Source organism: Schistocerca nitens, chromosome 1, assembly GCF_023898315.1.
Source record: "Schistocerca nitens isolate TAMUIC-IGC-003100 chromosome 1, iqSchNite1.1, whole genome shotgun sequence".
Taxonomy (NCBI): domain Eukaryota; kingdom Metazoa; phylum Arthropoda; class Insecta; order Orthoptera; family Acrididae; genus Schistocerca; species Schistocerca nitens.
In genome coordinates this window covers 1,091,790,956-1,091,804,374 of record NC_064614.1, presented here as the reverse complement: position 1 = coordinate 1,091,804,374, position 13,419 = coordinate 1,091,790,956, and the positions used below count along the sequence as shown (strand labels likewise).

The 13,419-nt window shown below is 41.8% G+C and overlaps 1 protein-coding gene across 3 annotated transcripts in view; it reads left to right on the top strand.

The window, feature by feature from the left end:
* LOC126198598 (uncharacterized) overlaps nucleotides 1-13,419 on the top strand; it is a 236,137-nt gene that overhangs the window by 140,115 nt on the left and 82,603 nt on the right. The window contains exon 4 of one of the 3 annotated variants that reach the window (XM_049935067.1): nucleotides 10,753-11,991. In XM_049935067.1, coding sequence (XP_049791024.1) covers nucleotides 10,753-11,991 — 1,239 coding nt within the window. Of the gene's footprint in view, nucleotides 1-10,572; nucleotides 11,992-13,419 lie in introns of all 3 variants that reach the window. The other 2 variants (XM_049935060.1, XM_049935052.1) reach the window with 2 other exon arrangements.

Sequence of the window (13,419 nt, the reverse complement as noted above, 5' to 3'; positions counted from 1 at the left end):
AAAGGTATGCAGCTCCTCCTTTTACCCTGACAACAGTATCTATGATTCATCACAGTTGAGCTGAACAAAACTGGAGGTATTGGGATGCCATAGTTCATTTGTGACAACCCGACAGCCATCCATAACTCTGGATTGGGCACAAGGGTCCAAAGCGTGCAGTTTCCCTTCTACAGCATCTCAGCATACTCAATGTGATTGTTGCCATATTATTTCTGGAAGCACAGAAGTAATCTTATAACCATGTATGGTTCAGTGGAACAAGGGACCCACTTTGGGAGTAGTGTGATGGTGTTTCATGTCACTAAACGTGTAGATCTTCTGTGGGATGGTTGTGGACAAACATATAAGTTTATATCAACGTGGCAGACATACTAGGGGCCAATTTCATCCCAGTAACATCTCCAATGAGGAGACACCTTTGCAGACCTTTCTTATTTGATACACCTGTAGACTTCCACATGGATTTATGCCTGCTTCTGTACTTTGCAAGACATTAAAATATTTGACAGAGTGTATTTTTTACTGTGGTATTGTAGTGTGTGTTCCAATACATGATGGTTGAAGCATAGTATGAATGACTGCTCTGGGTTACCTGTTATTGTTATAGTCTTGTCTTTCTGCAAATCACCACCCCACATAACTTTCAACCAGCTCAAGTGTGCAAGAGTAGTTTTCTGTATAATACTTATACATTGTTATGTTCTGTTGGTAGAAGTACTCATGTTGGCTGCTAGCCTGTGCAACACACAATGTGGAAGTGGATCTATATGACAGGGTCAGTGACATACTGTCCTTCTCCAGCTTAGAACTGAAAAATTGACTGACTTTGATCTGCATGTTCACTGTTTTAATCCATAGTTTATGACCACTTTAGTTATTCTCAGCCGGCCGAAGTGGCCGTGCGGTTAAAGGCGCTGCAGCCTGGAACCGCAAGACCGCTACGGTCGCAGGTTCGAATCCTGCCTCGGGCATGGATGTTTGTGATGTCCTTAGGTTAGTTAGGTTTAACTAGTTCTAAGTTCTAGGGGACTAATGACCTCAGCAGTTGAGTCCCATAGTGCTCAGAGCCATTTGAACCATTTTTAGTTATTCTCATGCTGTTCACCAGGACAGTGGGCTCTTGAGACAGTGGTCTAAGGCAAACTCTTTTGGCCGGTAGAGTTTCATATATTGATTGCCCTTATGTTCAGTCTCATTATTCACCCATGATCCAGTACGATGGTTCGTCCTTATTCTGACGAAGCTGGTGTCCTTTCTCTAATGACTTTGAAACAGGTACTTAGTGTTCAGTGGTGACTGAATTCAATTGATTTATACAATACTCCAATGTGAAAACAAACTTATACCACTCCAAAGATAACAAATATTCTTATAGTCAGTTGATAATGAAACCTCCCAGGGGCTCAGCATTCATTCATTAGGTACAGTCTTGCCGATCCCAGAGTGTCTTAGTTGAGACTTGGTAAGCATTGCTAGTCCTCTGTTACCGGAAGCTCTGGGCATGTTTCAGTGTCCACTGTGAGGCACGGCGTGAAATGTCATGTTTCACAGGGAACAGGGATCTTGGCTTGGATGCACGGATCGCAAGAGGCCCTCAGTCTTGAGGGTGCTGCGCACCAGTGAGGTATGTGGTTGTTGAGGTGGAACAGTTATTAGTAGGCAACCTCCGGAGAACCTGTTGCACCTCAGTTGTATGAGGCATGCAGGGCTCTGTCTAGAGTTGCTCGTGGGACCAAGATGGAACCATCGAAAATTGCTGCTCCTGCTTCTAGTGGAATGTGTGGGCTGCTGGTAGGTATCAACACCCAATCTAACAAGAAGGCTCATGTAGCCAGTCCTTCAAAATTGGGGATTACACAGAGTCTTTCAGTTTCTAGTAACGGAACACTTGCCGGTTGTCAGGATGTGTTTGTAATATTTAAACGAAAGCGGGCAGCTTTGAGGAAGTTTCACCTTTCTAGGTACAAAAATGATAAGAGAACATTGCTGCAATTTTAAAATTTGTCAAGTGCTTGCGAAACGGGACCCTATTGGTAGAAACGTGTAGTTCCCAACAAAAAAGTCAGTTGTTCCTCTCCTCCAAAGTGTGTAAATTGTTCTGGGGAGCACCTTGTTTGGAGTAGGCACTATACGTATTCTTTATGGTGAAGCAAAACTATCTATAAGGCAATGCAGTCGCCCACATTTACTGCCTCTTTTGCTTCAATTCTTAAACAGCCAGTCTAGAAAACCGATGCTGCTACACAAATGGAGGTTGATAGTGTTGGCACTAGTACCTGCATTGTCAACGCACTTAGGCTGCTGCAGTTACTTTGTAGCCCATATCTCCTCCCAGAACATCAGACAAAAGCCATGCTTGTCAATGTTGTGGAGCTCCCTGCCCCTCCAAAGTTTGACTGGTCCACTGTCCAGTGCTGTCACCACCATCTCTGCAGATGTGGCTCCAAAACCTCCCCAGACAAAAAAATTGAAGTCTGAGTCAAAGAACCAGTTGCCAATGGAGACAGGAATCAAGCAGTCTGACAATGCTGACATCCCTCTCTGTGACATCTCTCATGGCTCACCTACAGAGAGGATGGCGTGTGATATCGGCCAGGGCACACATCTCACACCAGTACTGAGCAGCCTCCACAGAAAGATAGGTTGAAAGTGCAATTACCTCTAACAGTGTTGTTGAATTAGTGATGTTACTAAGCACAAGCTGGAGACATTGCACAGACAAAGGCAGAACAATTTGCACTGACTACTGCCACTGCCAGCTAGGATCCAGCATTCCATCATTACCATGCCACCTTGGACACATGTGAGGTGGACTTCAGGTCTAACAATTCAGAGTCCTATAACGGCCCATTCTCCATGTGGGAGGTGGCTTGAGCACTGTCCATGTCTCGTGATACTGTGCCCAGTCCTGACCAAATCTCATGCATCATGCTGTGGAATTTGCAGCTGGCATCAAAGGAAGTCCTCTTACAGTCTTTCAAATTGATATGGCAAACAAGCAACTTTCCCAACTCGTGGAGGGAGGCCATTTTGATACCTCTTCTCAAACCACGAAAGGACTCAATGTACCCCAGTAGTTGCCAGAGTGTTGCCCTAACGAGCTGTGTAGTAAAGACCTTGGAGTGAATGGTTAACCATCATCTGGTCTGGATGTTAGAGACCTGGCAGCACCTAAGTCACTCTCAGTGTGGATTCAGGAGATGTGATCCACTGTTGACAACCTGGCCCTCCTAGAGGTGACTATTCAACAGGCTTTCCTCCATAAACAGCATTGTAAGGGTATATTTTTCCATATCAGTAAGAAATATGACACTACATGGAGACATGATATTCCAGAGCAGTGCCACCAATGGGGCTTCTGTGGCCAACTCCCATCTTTATTCAGTCCTTCTTGTCAGAGCACTGTTTTTGGTACTAAGTTGATGACATGCTGTCAAACAATTTTGAGCAGGAGAATGGTGTTCCTCAGGGCAGTGTTTTTAAGTGTTAACCTCTTTCCTGTACCTATAAACAGTATCACATCCATGGTAATGAGTCCCGTAGAGTGCTCCTTATTTGCGGACAATTTTGCTGTTTCCTGTTCATCTGCCAGTATTGCAGCAGCAACTGATCAGTTGCAATTTACAGTAAAATGGCTGGAGGAATGGGCTGCAAAGACTGGTTTTATATTTTCTGCAGAGGAGAGAGAGAGAGAGAGAGAGAGAGAGAGAGAGAGAGAGAGTGTTTTAGTTTTAATCATTCTCGTCATAATTTTAATTTTCCTGAATTGCATATGTGGAACATCATTCTACCTTTTAAAGCCTCTGTGCAGTTTTTGGGCCTCAGTTTTGACTCCAGGCTGTTGTGATTACCACACATGAAGGATGTGAAGGTTGGGACCAAGAAAGTGTCTTAGTCACAGGTCTGCTCCAGTGTTATAGGACTTTTGTTCGATCATGCCTGAACTGTGAATGTATTGTGTACAGGTCAGCGATGCCTTCATTCCTGAAGATCATTGACTCTTTACACCATGAGGGGATCAGGCTGGCCATGGGTGCTTACTGGACCAGCCTCATACCCAGCCTATGTGCTGAGGCTGGTGAACCACCACTTAACATCCAGCGGCAGCTTCTTATGGTGCATCAGTTGCTTCAGGTGTGTCAGTTCCTTGCTACTCCCACTTCCCCACGTGCAGTACTGTTGCTCATCCAGCTACACAACACCTCTTTACCAGTCGTCGAAGGACGACAAGGCCATTTGGAATCCATGCATATTGTATGCTGGAGTCCATTGGTATGGAGCATTAACTGACTACCATATTGGATACTGCCAAGGCTCCGAATGATTTTAGATTTAGTGTAGTTACAGGAGAGATTGCACACCTGCTTCATTTTTCAATACAATATTTTCTGAAATTTTAAATGAGCTTCAAAACTGTGTAGTTGTATTCATGTATGGGTCTAAACAGGGAGACTTTGTTGGCTGCTCTGTTGTTTCCAGGGATTGTGTCCTCAAGATTCAGTTACCTTCAGAGTTCACTGTATTCAATGGCAAACTATCAGTGATCTTGAGGGTGCTGGAGCAGATGGGATGTGCCATGCCTGTTAAATTCCTCATCTGTTCAGACTCCCAGAGTGCCGTTCATCTACATTCAGCAAACCACCACGAGGTGTGCGGCAGAGAGTATGTCCCATTGTAGCAGTTATTAGAGTTTCTTCCTGTTCCATTCACTTATGGAGCATGTGAAGAATGATTGATGGAATGCCTCTGCCATGCAGTAATTATTCTAATCTTATCATCACAATCTCCGCGTGAGTGATATGTATGGGGTTGTAGTATATCCATAGAGTAGTAATTTAAAGCCAGTTCTTGAAACTTTGTTAATAGACTGTCTCATAATCATTTACATCTGTCTTAAAGAGTGTGCCATTTCAGTTCCTTCAGTATCGCTGTTACACACTCCCATGGATTAAACAAAACTGTGACCATTCTTGCTGCCATCCTCTGTATGTGTTCAGTATCCCTTTTAATCCTACATACTATGAGTCCCACATACTTGATCAGTATTCTAGAATGGGTCAGATGAGTGATTTGTAAGCAATCTCTTTTGTAAACTGATTGCACTTCCCCAGTATTCTACCAATAAACTGAAGTCAACCTGATGCTTCACCAATGACTGATTATGTGATCATTCCATTTCACATCCCTACAAAGTGTTACACCCGACTACTTCTACGAGTTGGCCGATTCCAACAGTGACTCATTGATATTATAGTCTAGGATACTTCGTTTTTTTCATTTCATGAAGTGCATAATTTTACATTTCTTAACATTTAGAGCAATTTGTCAATCCGTGCACCATGTTGAAATCTTATCAAGATCTGCCAGAAAATTTATGCAACAACGAAAACAATCAATTATTGACAAAATATTGTAACTGGATAGGTATGTGCGTATTCTATCGCCTCTTGATGAATATTTATGCAGCCTCTCTCCGATAGTACTTCATTATAGATAACTGCATCACCTACAAAAAGCCTGATTTTTACTATTAATTTTGTGTGTAAGGTCATTAATATACAACATGAACAGCAAGAGTCCCAACACACTTCCCTGGGGCACACATCTGACAATGACTCTCCATCCAAGATAACATGCTGTGTCCTCCCTACCAAAAAGTCCTCAATCCTGTCACAAATTTCACTTGATACCCCATGTGATCGTACTTTTGACAGTAAGTGTAGGTGCGGTACTGAATCAAATGCTTTTTGGAAATCAAGAAGCACTGCATCTACCTGGCTGCCTTGATCCAAAGCTGTCAGTATGTCAAGTGAGAAAATTGCGAGTTGGCTTTCACATGATCGATATTTTTGAAAACCATACTGGTTGGCATTGAGGAGGTCATTCTGTTCGAGATACGTCGTTATGTTTAAGTTTAGTATGTTCTAAGACTCTACAACAAACTGATGTCAAGGATATTGGATGGTAGTTTTGCAGATCACTTCTACTACCCTTCTTGTAGACGGGTGTGACGCATGCCTTTTTCTAAGAACTGGGCAAGGGTTTTTGTTCAAGGGACATCGATAAATTATAGTTAGAAGAGGGGCTAATTCAGCCGCAAATTCAGTATAGAATCTGACAGGGATTCCATTGGGGCCTGGAGCTTTGTTCAGTTTTAACAATTTCGGCCGTTTCTCAACGCAACTAATGCTTATTTCATTCATCTTTTCAGTGGTACAAGAATTAAATTGGGCAATTCTCCTGGGTTTTCCTTTGCAAAAGAACATTTGGAAATGGAATTAAGCGTTTCAGCTTCTGCTTTGCTACCCTCATTTTCAGTTACTGTTTCATTCACTAGGGACTGGATGCTAACTTTGGTGTCACTAACAGCTTTTAAGTACGACCAGAATTTCTATGGATTTTGTGAAATGCCATTTGACAATATTCTGCTATGGCAGTCATTGAAGGCATCACGCATTACTCTCTTGACAGCCAAATGTGTTACATTGAGCGCCTCTCTATCTATAGCCCTACACTTTGTTTTACACCTATTATACAGTAATCTCTCTTTCTTAAGAAGTTTTGTTACAGTGACTGTATACCATGGAGGTTCCCTCCCATTATGAACTGTCCTACTGGATACATATATCTCCAGTGTGTGGTCAGCTATTGTTTTAAACTTGAGCCAGAGCTCCTCTACATGCTCCTGACCTGTGCTGAAAGTTTCAAGTTCCTCATTGAAATATGTGATTACTGATTTTTTATCTAGTCTACTAAATGTATATATCTTTTTACTTGTTTTAGTTCTTTGTACTTTGGTAATCATCGTTGCTACAACCACGTCATAGTCACTATCGACACTGTCTGCACTGCTTGTATCCAACTGCTAAAGTAGTCCAGGATATCCAGGGTTCCCTCCTCCGACTATATAGGCTGGAGAAGGGGGTGTCCTTCTGCTGAGTGCCATGGTATACAGGTATTTCAGGGCAAGAAAGTATGGGTGAAGCAGCCACAGAGGCGTGTTGTTATCTTCAGTTAGTTCAGCATGCCCTCTCCCTGTACCTTATCATCCTGCTGTTTAGATACGGAGTCCTGCGTCAATGTGAAGAGAGTAGGTGACAAATGACGGACAGTAAGCTCTGTGTAGGGAAGCCCACAACATGGCCATGGTGTACTTCCCGTGGTGTACTTCCTTCCAGCCATGCAGACGTATTGTTGCAGATGTCACTGTGCTTGAGAGTGATCTGGCATTGTTGTGCTGAAGGATAGGGTGCTCCACATGTGGACAAACTCTTTGAATTGAAAACTTGATTGCAGCACACTTTTTCTCATGGACTGACATAGTTATGTGTTTCATCACCATCATGTTACACACTACAATTCAGATCGTTTAGCAGCAGATGGCTGCAAATGTGTAGACATGAAGAATAAAGATGTAATTTATTAATAAAGTTTCTTTTATTTAAAAAGGCTTAACAGTTTTCACGTAAAAATTTGGAGGCATTACTTTTCATCAAGCCCTTGTTTGCTGATGATATTTAGTGTTCAAAAGTTAAATTAATTTCCAGTGTACTTCCTTCAAAAATACAACCACATAGAAAAGCAAATCGTGAAACAAAACATGTCAAATCACACTCCCGATTCCTCACACGTGTTCCTTCCAACCAACAACCACATCTCCCCGCTTCCTCTCTTGATAGTCGAACCTCCGTTTCAACCTTCCAATAGTAAAAAGTCAATCTGTGGTTCATTGTCTGGTGCTACCCTCCAGTGACAAAACTTGGAGTCATCTGTGTGACGTATGAATGTCTTATTCTATTTTAGCCTTATCATTAATGGGGCAGTTCAGTTCTAAGGTGGAGGTTTAAAGATTCCAAGACTTATTTATACTGTGAATGATGTGACTTGAATACAATTCATCATTAACTTTTGCGAGCATGATAACAAAACTGAAAATTCCCTTATGATAATGTTCTACTCGTTAAATAATGAGTCCAAGATGAAGTAGCAACAGTATTGAAAATGATAGATTACTACTCTCCATATAGAGGAGATGTTGAGTCGCAGACAGGCACAATGAAAAGACTGCTATGCATTTAAGTTTTTGGCCAAAACAATTTCTTCTGAGTAGAAAACGCACACTCATTCACACAAGCACAACTCTCACAAGTGTGACCACTGTCTCTGGCCACTGTTGCCAATGACAGCGGTCACTTTGTGTGTGTGTGTGTGTGTGTGTGTGTGTGTGTGTGTAAAAGCTTAACTCTTAAACAGAAACATGAGTCAATAGCACATAATTCTATGAAGCATCAAATTGAGTATTATTTGAGCTTTATTTAATCAACATTAATTTTAGTTTTCGTAAACAGTTACAGTATTTGTGTTTATAACAATGAAAACAATAAATTTTTGAAAAAAAAGTGTAATTGGATATATAAAAAAATCTACTCACCAAGCGGTGGCAGAGCAAACTCATAAAGGGAGATTATAATTAGGGAAGCTTTTGGAGTCAGTAGCTCCTTCTTCAGGCAGAAGGGTTGACGATGAAGGAAGAAGGGTGAAGGAAAAAAACTGGAGTGGTGTAGGAAAAGGGGTAGATTTCGGGAAAGTCACCCAGAACTGTGAGTCAGGGAAGACTTACAGATAGGATGAGAAGGAAGGACTGATTGTTGGGGATTGCACTGGATGAGATTTCGAAAACCTGAGAGCTTCAAGGTGTAAGACAGGGTAATATGCAAGACAGAGATTACAGCATGGACATTGTGCACAAGTTAATATGAGTGATAAACACATTGTATGTAACAGAGGTGGGAGGCATGCAGTGAACAATAGACTGGTCAGAAAATGAAACATGTAAAAATCTAAAATGGATCGAAGAAAGGAGTAGTTACTGTGAAGAAATGCTGACGAAGAAGAAATTAACGTAAATTAAGACCAAGTGGGTGGCGAGAACCAAGGCCATGCCATAGTCATAGTTCCCACCTGTGGAGTTCTGAGAAACTGGTGCCTGGGGAAGAATACAGATGGAACGTGTGGTGAAACAGGCACCGAGGTCATGATTGTGATGCTGTAGAGCATGTCCTGCAACAGGATATTGCGTGTTACCAGTATACACCTTCTGCCTATGCTCATTGATCCTAACTGATAATTTTGTGCTACTCATGTCGACTTAAAAGGCCAAACAGTGTTTACATAAAAGCTGTTATATGATGTCATTTCACAGGTGGTTCTCCATTTGATAGTATATGTTTTTCCAGTTACAGGGCTAGCATAGATGGTGGTAGGAGGGTGAATAGGGCAACTCTTGCAGTGTGGACAGTCTCAGGAGTAGGAGTTGTAGGGTAGTGAGATGGGTGCAGGAGCATGTGTTCTGACGAGAATATTATGGAGATTGGAGGGGCAACGAATAGCTATTCTAGGTGTAGTTTGCAAAATCTCAGGCAGAATGGATCTCATTTCAGGGCATGATTTTAGGAAGCCCTGATCTGTTTGTATGTCTGCCCCTCGAAGGTGAAATAGTTGTTGTTAGGTATAAAGTTGTTTAGGGTGAATAGGATGGATGTCATAGGTTTGGAATCAGGTGATGGCTGATTGAGGAAATGTTTAGCAGCAGACAGACCAAGTACGTGGGGGATGTTGGTATAGAGGGAGGTGGTGACAAGCAAGGTGTGTGGTGGAAATGGGATGGCATGGATTTCAGGCCGGCCATGGTGGCCGAGCGGTTCTAGGCGCTTCAGTCTGGAACCGCGCGACTGCTAGAGTTGCAGGTTTGAATCCTGCCTCGGGCATGGATGTGTGTGATGTCCTTAGGTTAGTTAGGTTTAAGTAGTTCTAAGTTCTAGGGGACTTATGACCTCAGCTGTTGAGTCCCATAGTGCTCAGAGCCATGGATTTCAGATGATATAGTGAATGGTTGGTATCTTTGATATAGGAAGGAAGTCTTTGTACTATTGGATGCAGGTGCTTATTAACTAAGGTACATATACTTCGGTGGGTGCTTTGAAGTCAGCAACTATAGGATGGCCAGGATGATTGGGTTTGTGGATCTTAGGAAGAAGTTAAAAAGTGGGGGTGCATGGTTTGAGTGGAGTGAGAAGTTGTATGGATTGCAGTGTTAGTCTTTGTGAGGGGCCTGAGGTTTTAAGGAGGGACTGCATGTCAGTTTGAATCACATGGATGGGATCTTTGTGGCAGATGCAGTATGTGGAGGTGTCAGACAGCTGGTGTAGACCTTCACTAACATACTCCTTTCGGTCAAGTATCACAGAGGTAGATCCATTAGGTATATGACATGATAACATAAAAACTAGAATACTTGTCAGTTTATGTACATATTCTATGGTGACATGTTTTCCTTTATTATTGTAAAACCTTCCCATGTGTATTCCTTACCACTTGATTTGACTATTCTATCTGTATTTTGTCATGAAAAAATTTGATGCTCATAAGTCCTGAATTAAGCATATTAAGTTCTAAGTGTTATTCTGAATTTTTTCTCAACATATGTATTATATGAGAAAGAACATTTTCTTAATTTAGATAAAAACATAATTTCTGTATCGTATGCACAATAAAGATAAAATAAATTGACAGGTGGCATTCTTCCTGTAGATGAGGCAGAGACAACAGAAGAAATGAGTACTCCATGCAGTGCTTCAAGAAAACAGAATAGTCTTCGGACATCTTATTCAGAATGTTTTCTAATGAGAGGACCTGTTGAATCAAGCAGCACATTGCCCATAAGACAAGCAACTGTTTCTTCACATGTTTCAGGAGGTAATTACATATGCAGAAGAAATCAGGGTATAAAGAGGCCAATGCAGCAGAGTCCTGTCTCTACAATAGTTTCTACATCTCAGCAACCTGCAGGAAGATTACCATGTGAAACAGAAAATACTCACCCAACAGCTTGTCAGTCAATACGTAGGATAGAACACAATACTTTTGAGGATACACCAGATGAAATCCTTGCCACAACAAACATGAAGAGGAAGAGAACTTTATCGTGTTGTGGACCTATTGAGGAAGAACAATTTGATCCAAATGTTTGTATGCAGTCAGTATGCACTAGGGCTGTCAATCAATCGGTCTATGACTCTCAAAGTACTGCAGAAAGAGTTCAGTCAGAGGGGTTACAGGTTCAAGAGTCTTCTCAATTAGATATTAGTTTACCAAGGCAGCTTCAAGAGTCTTCTCAATTAGATATTAGTTTACCAAGGCAGGATGTGAAAAATGAAATGATAGAAACTGAAGACCCTGTAGAAAACCATTCAAGTTTTTACCCAAGATGTCAGCTGCCTTTACAGAGGAGGCAGGAGGAATCACCAACACAGACATGTACTCAAGATCAATCTCAGGAGAGAATGCAGGTGTTCCAGTCACTACCAAACAAACAATCACAATCTCAAACTATGTCAGTGTCACAGTTTCCATCTCATGTGGCATCATCTTCACAGTCATCATTTTTAAGAAGGCCAAATTCTCACATGCAATATCAACCTGCATTAAAGTTACATCATGAATCCCAGTCATCATTGTGTCTTCAGCCATCAGTGCAGCCTAAGACAGCATATGCAGTATCCTCTCAGTCAAATGCACACAAGAATGTGAAATTACAGAATAAAAAAGTGATGCAGTGTAATTCTGCTCGTTCCTGCTCCACAACAAAGCTGATTCTTGCAACTGGCAAAAATATAAATAAAAAATTTAAATTACTGCATTCTTTCCCAAGGACACCATGTGTAACCCCGGCTCCACATTCAACCGAGTGCACTCATGGAAATGAGGTACAAAGACCTATAAGCTCATGGGTTGTTTGTAGATGTAACAACAAGTCTGTTGTGAAAAAGACTGAAAATGAGGAAAAGGGGAAACTTTCGCTGACTGTGTTAGAATCTGATAATGCAACATGTGTATTGCAGAATGGATCTCAGACTAAGTTCATTGATGCTGGTGGTGACTTGCTGGGAGAAGAAATGAATGCCTTGACAGATACATCTGCAGTAAGACGGGGTAAGTAATAAGCCATTAGAATATCTATGCAAGTTTTTTTCTCATTATATGTGATTCATTTGTCTAAAGTGTCAATTGCAGGTAGATCTTAAATGATGTGTACATTATACACAAAGAATATTATTTTTGTAGGAAATACGGTCTGGCACTTGAAATGTACTGTAAAATGTGGCAAAATAATGAAACATCAATTTGCTTTTTGTACACACTTAAGTAATTGTCATTGCACTGAGTGATCAAATTGTATGTGTAGAAGGGAGTAGTGTGCTTTTTGTTTCGTTACTTCTAGCCATCTGCATCCCAAGAAGATAGAAAGCTCAGTGCAGCCCTCAAATGGTGTAATGTGTATATTGTGCTGAAGTGGTGAATGGACGTTAAAGTAAGCATTGCATTAGCATGCAATCTTTTGGGCACCAGTTTCATGTCAGCTCAATCGGGGTTATCTATATGCGAGGGATTCTATTTTTGTTGAGATGTAAATGGGTTCTAAAAACAATTCAAAAAGTAGTGACACTAATGGGAAGTCCTTGAAGAACCCTTCCAGCCATCGTTCATTATTCTGCCAAATCATTTCACTTTAATATGAATAGAGTGCTACTCACCATATAGAGGTGATATTGAGTCACAGACAGGCACAATGAAAAGACTGCTATACTTTTAAGCTTTCAGCTCAAAAAGCCTTCTTTTAAAGTAGATAACACACACACACACACACACACACACACACACACACACACACACAGAGAGAGAGAGAGAGAGAGAGAGAGAGAGAGAGAGAGAGAGAGAGAGGATTACTGTCTCCTTGTCACTGAGACTGGACTGTGGTCTGCAACAGTGCCTAATTGGAGAATTAATGTTGCATGGTTGGTGGGGGTATGGATGGGGCTTGGGTGGGGAGGGGGAGGGATAGCAGGGTATGGGTGGGAAAAGGTGTAGCTTTGCTTGTGGGAGTGTGCAGGGGTATGGTAGGGATAGGAAGGGCTGCTAGGTGCAGTTGGGATGTTTCTGGGGCTTGGGAGTAGGGCAGAAGGGGAACTGTAAAGGGGAGAACTTAAGTAAGGGAAAAAGGTTGTCAGGTGCATTGGTGGAGCAGAAGGCTGTCTAGTACAGGAGTGGAAGCAGCGAAAGGGATAGGTAGTTGGACAGGACTAGAAAAGATTGAGGCTGGGGGAAGGGAGGGGTTATGGGAATGTATGATATATTATAGGGCGAGTTCCCACTTGTGCAATTTGGAACAGCTGCTGTTGATAGGAAGCGTCCAGATGATGCAGGCTGTGAAGCAGTCATTGAAGTGAATCACATAGCATGGGGCAGCATGTTCAGCATCTGGGTGGTCCAGCTGTATCATGGCCACAGTTTGTCAGTGGTCATTCATACCCATGTAAAAAACTAAAGTAATTTCTGCTTAGTTTATAGACCACATGATGC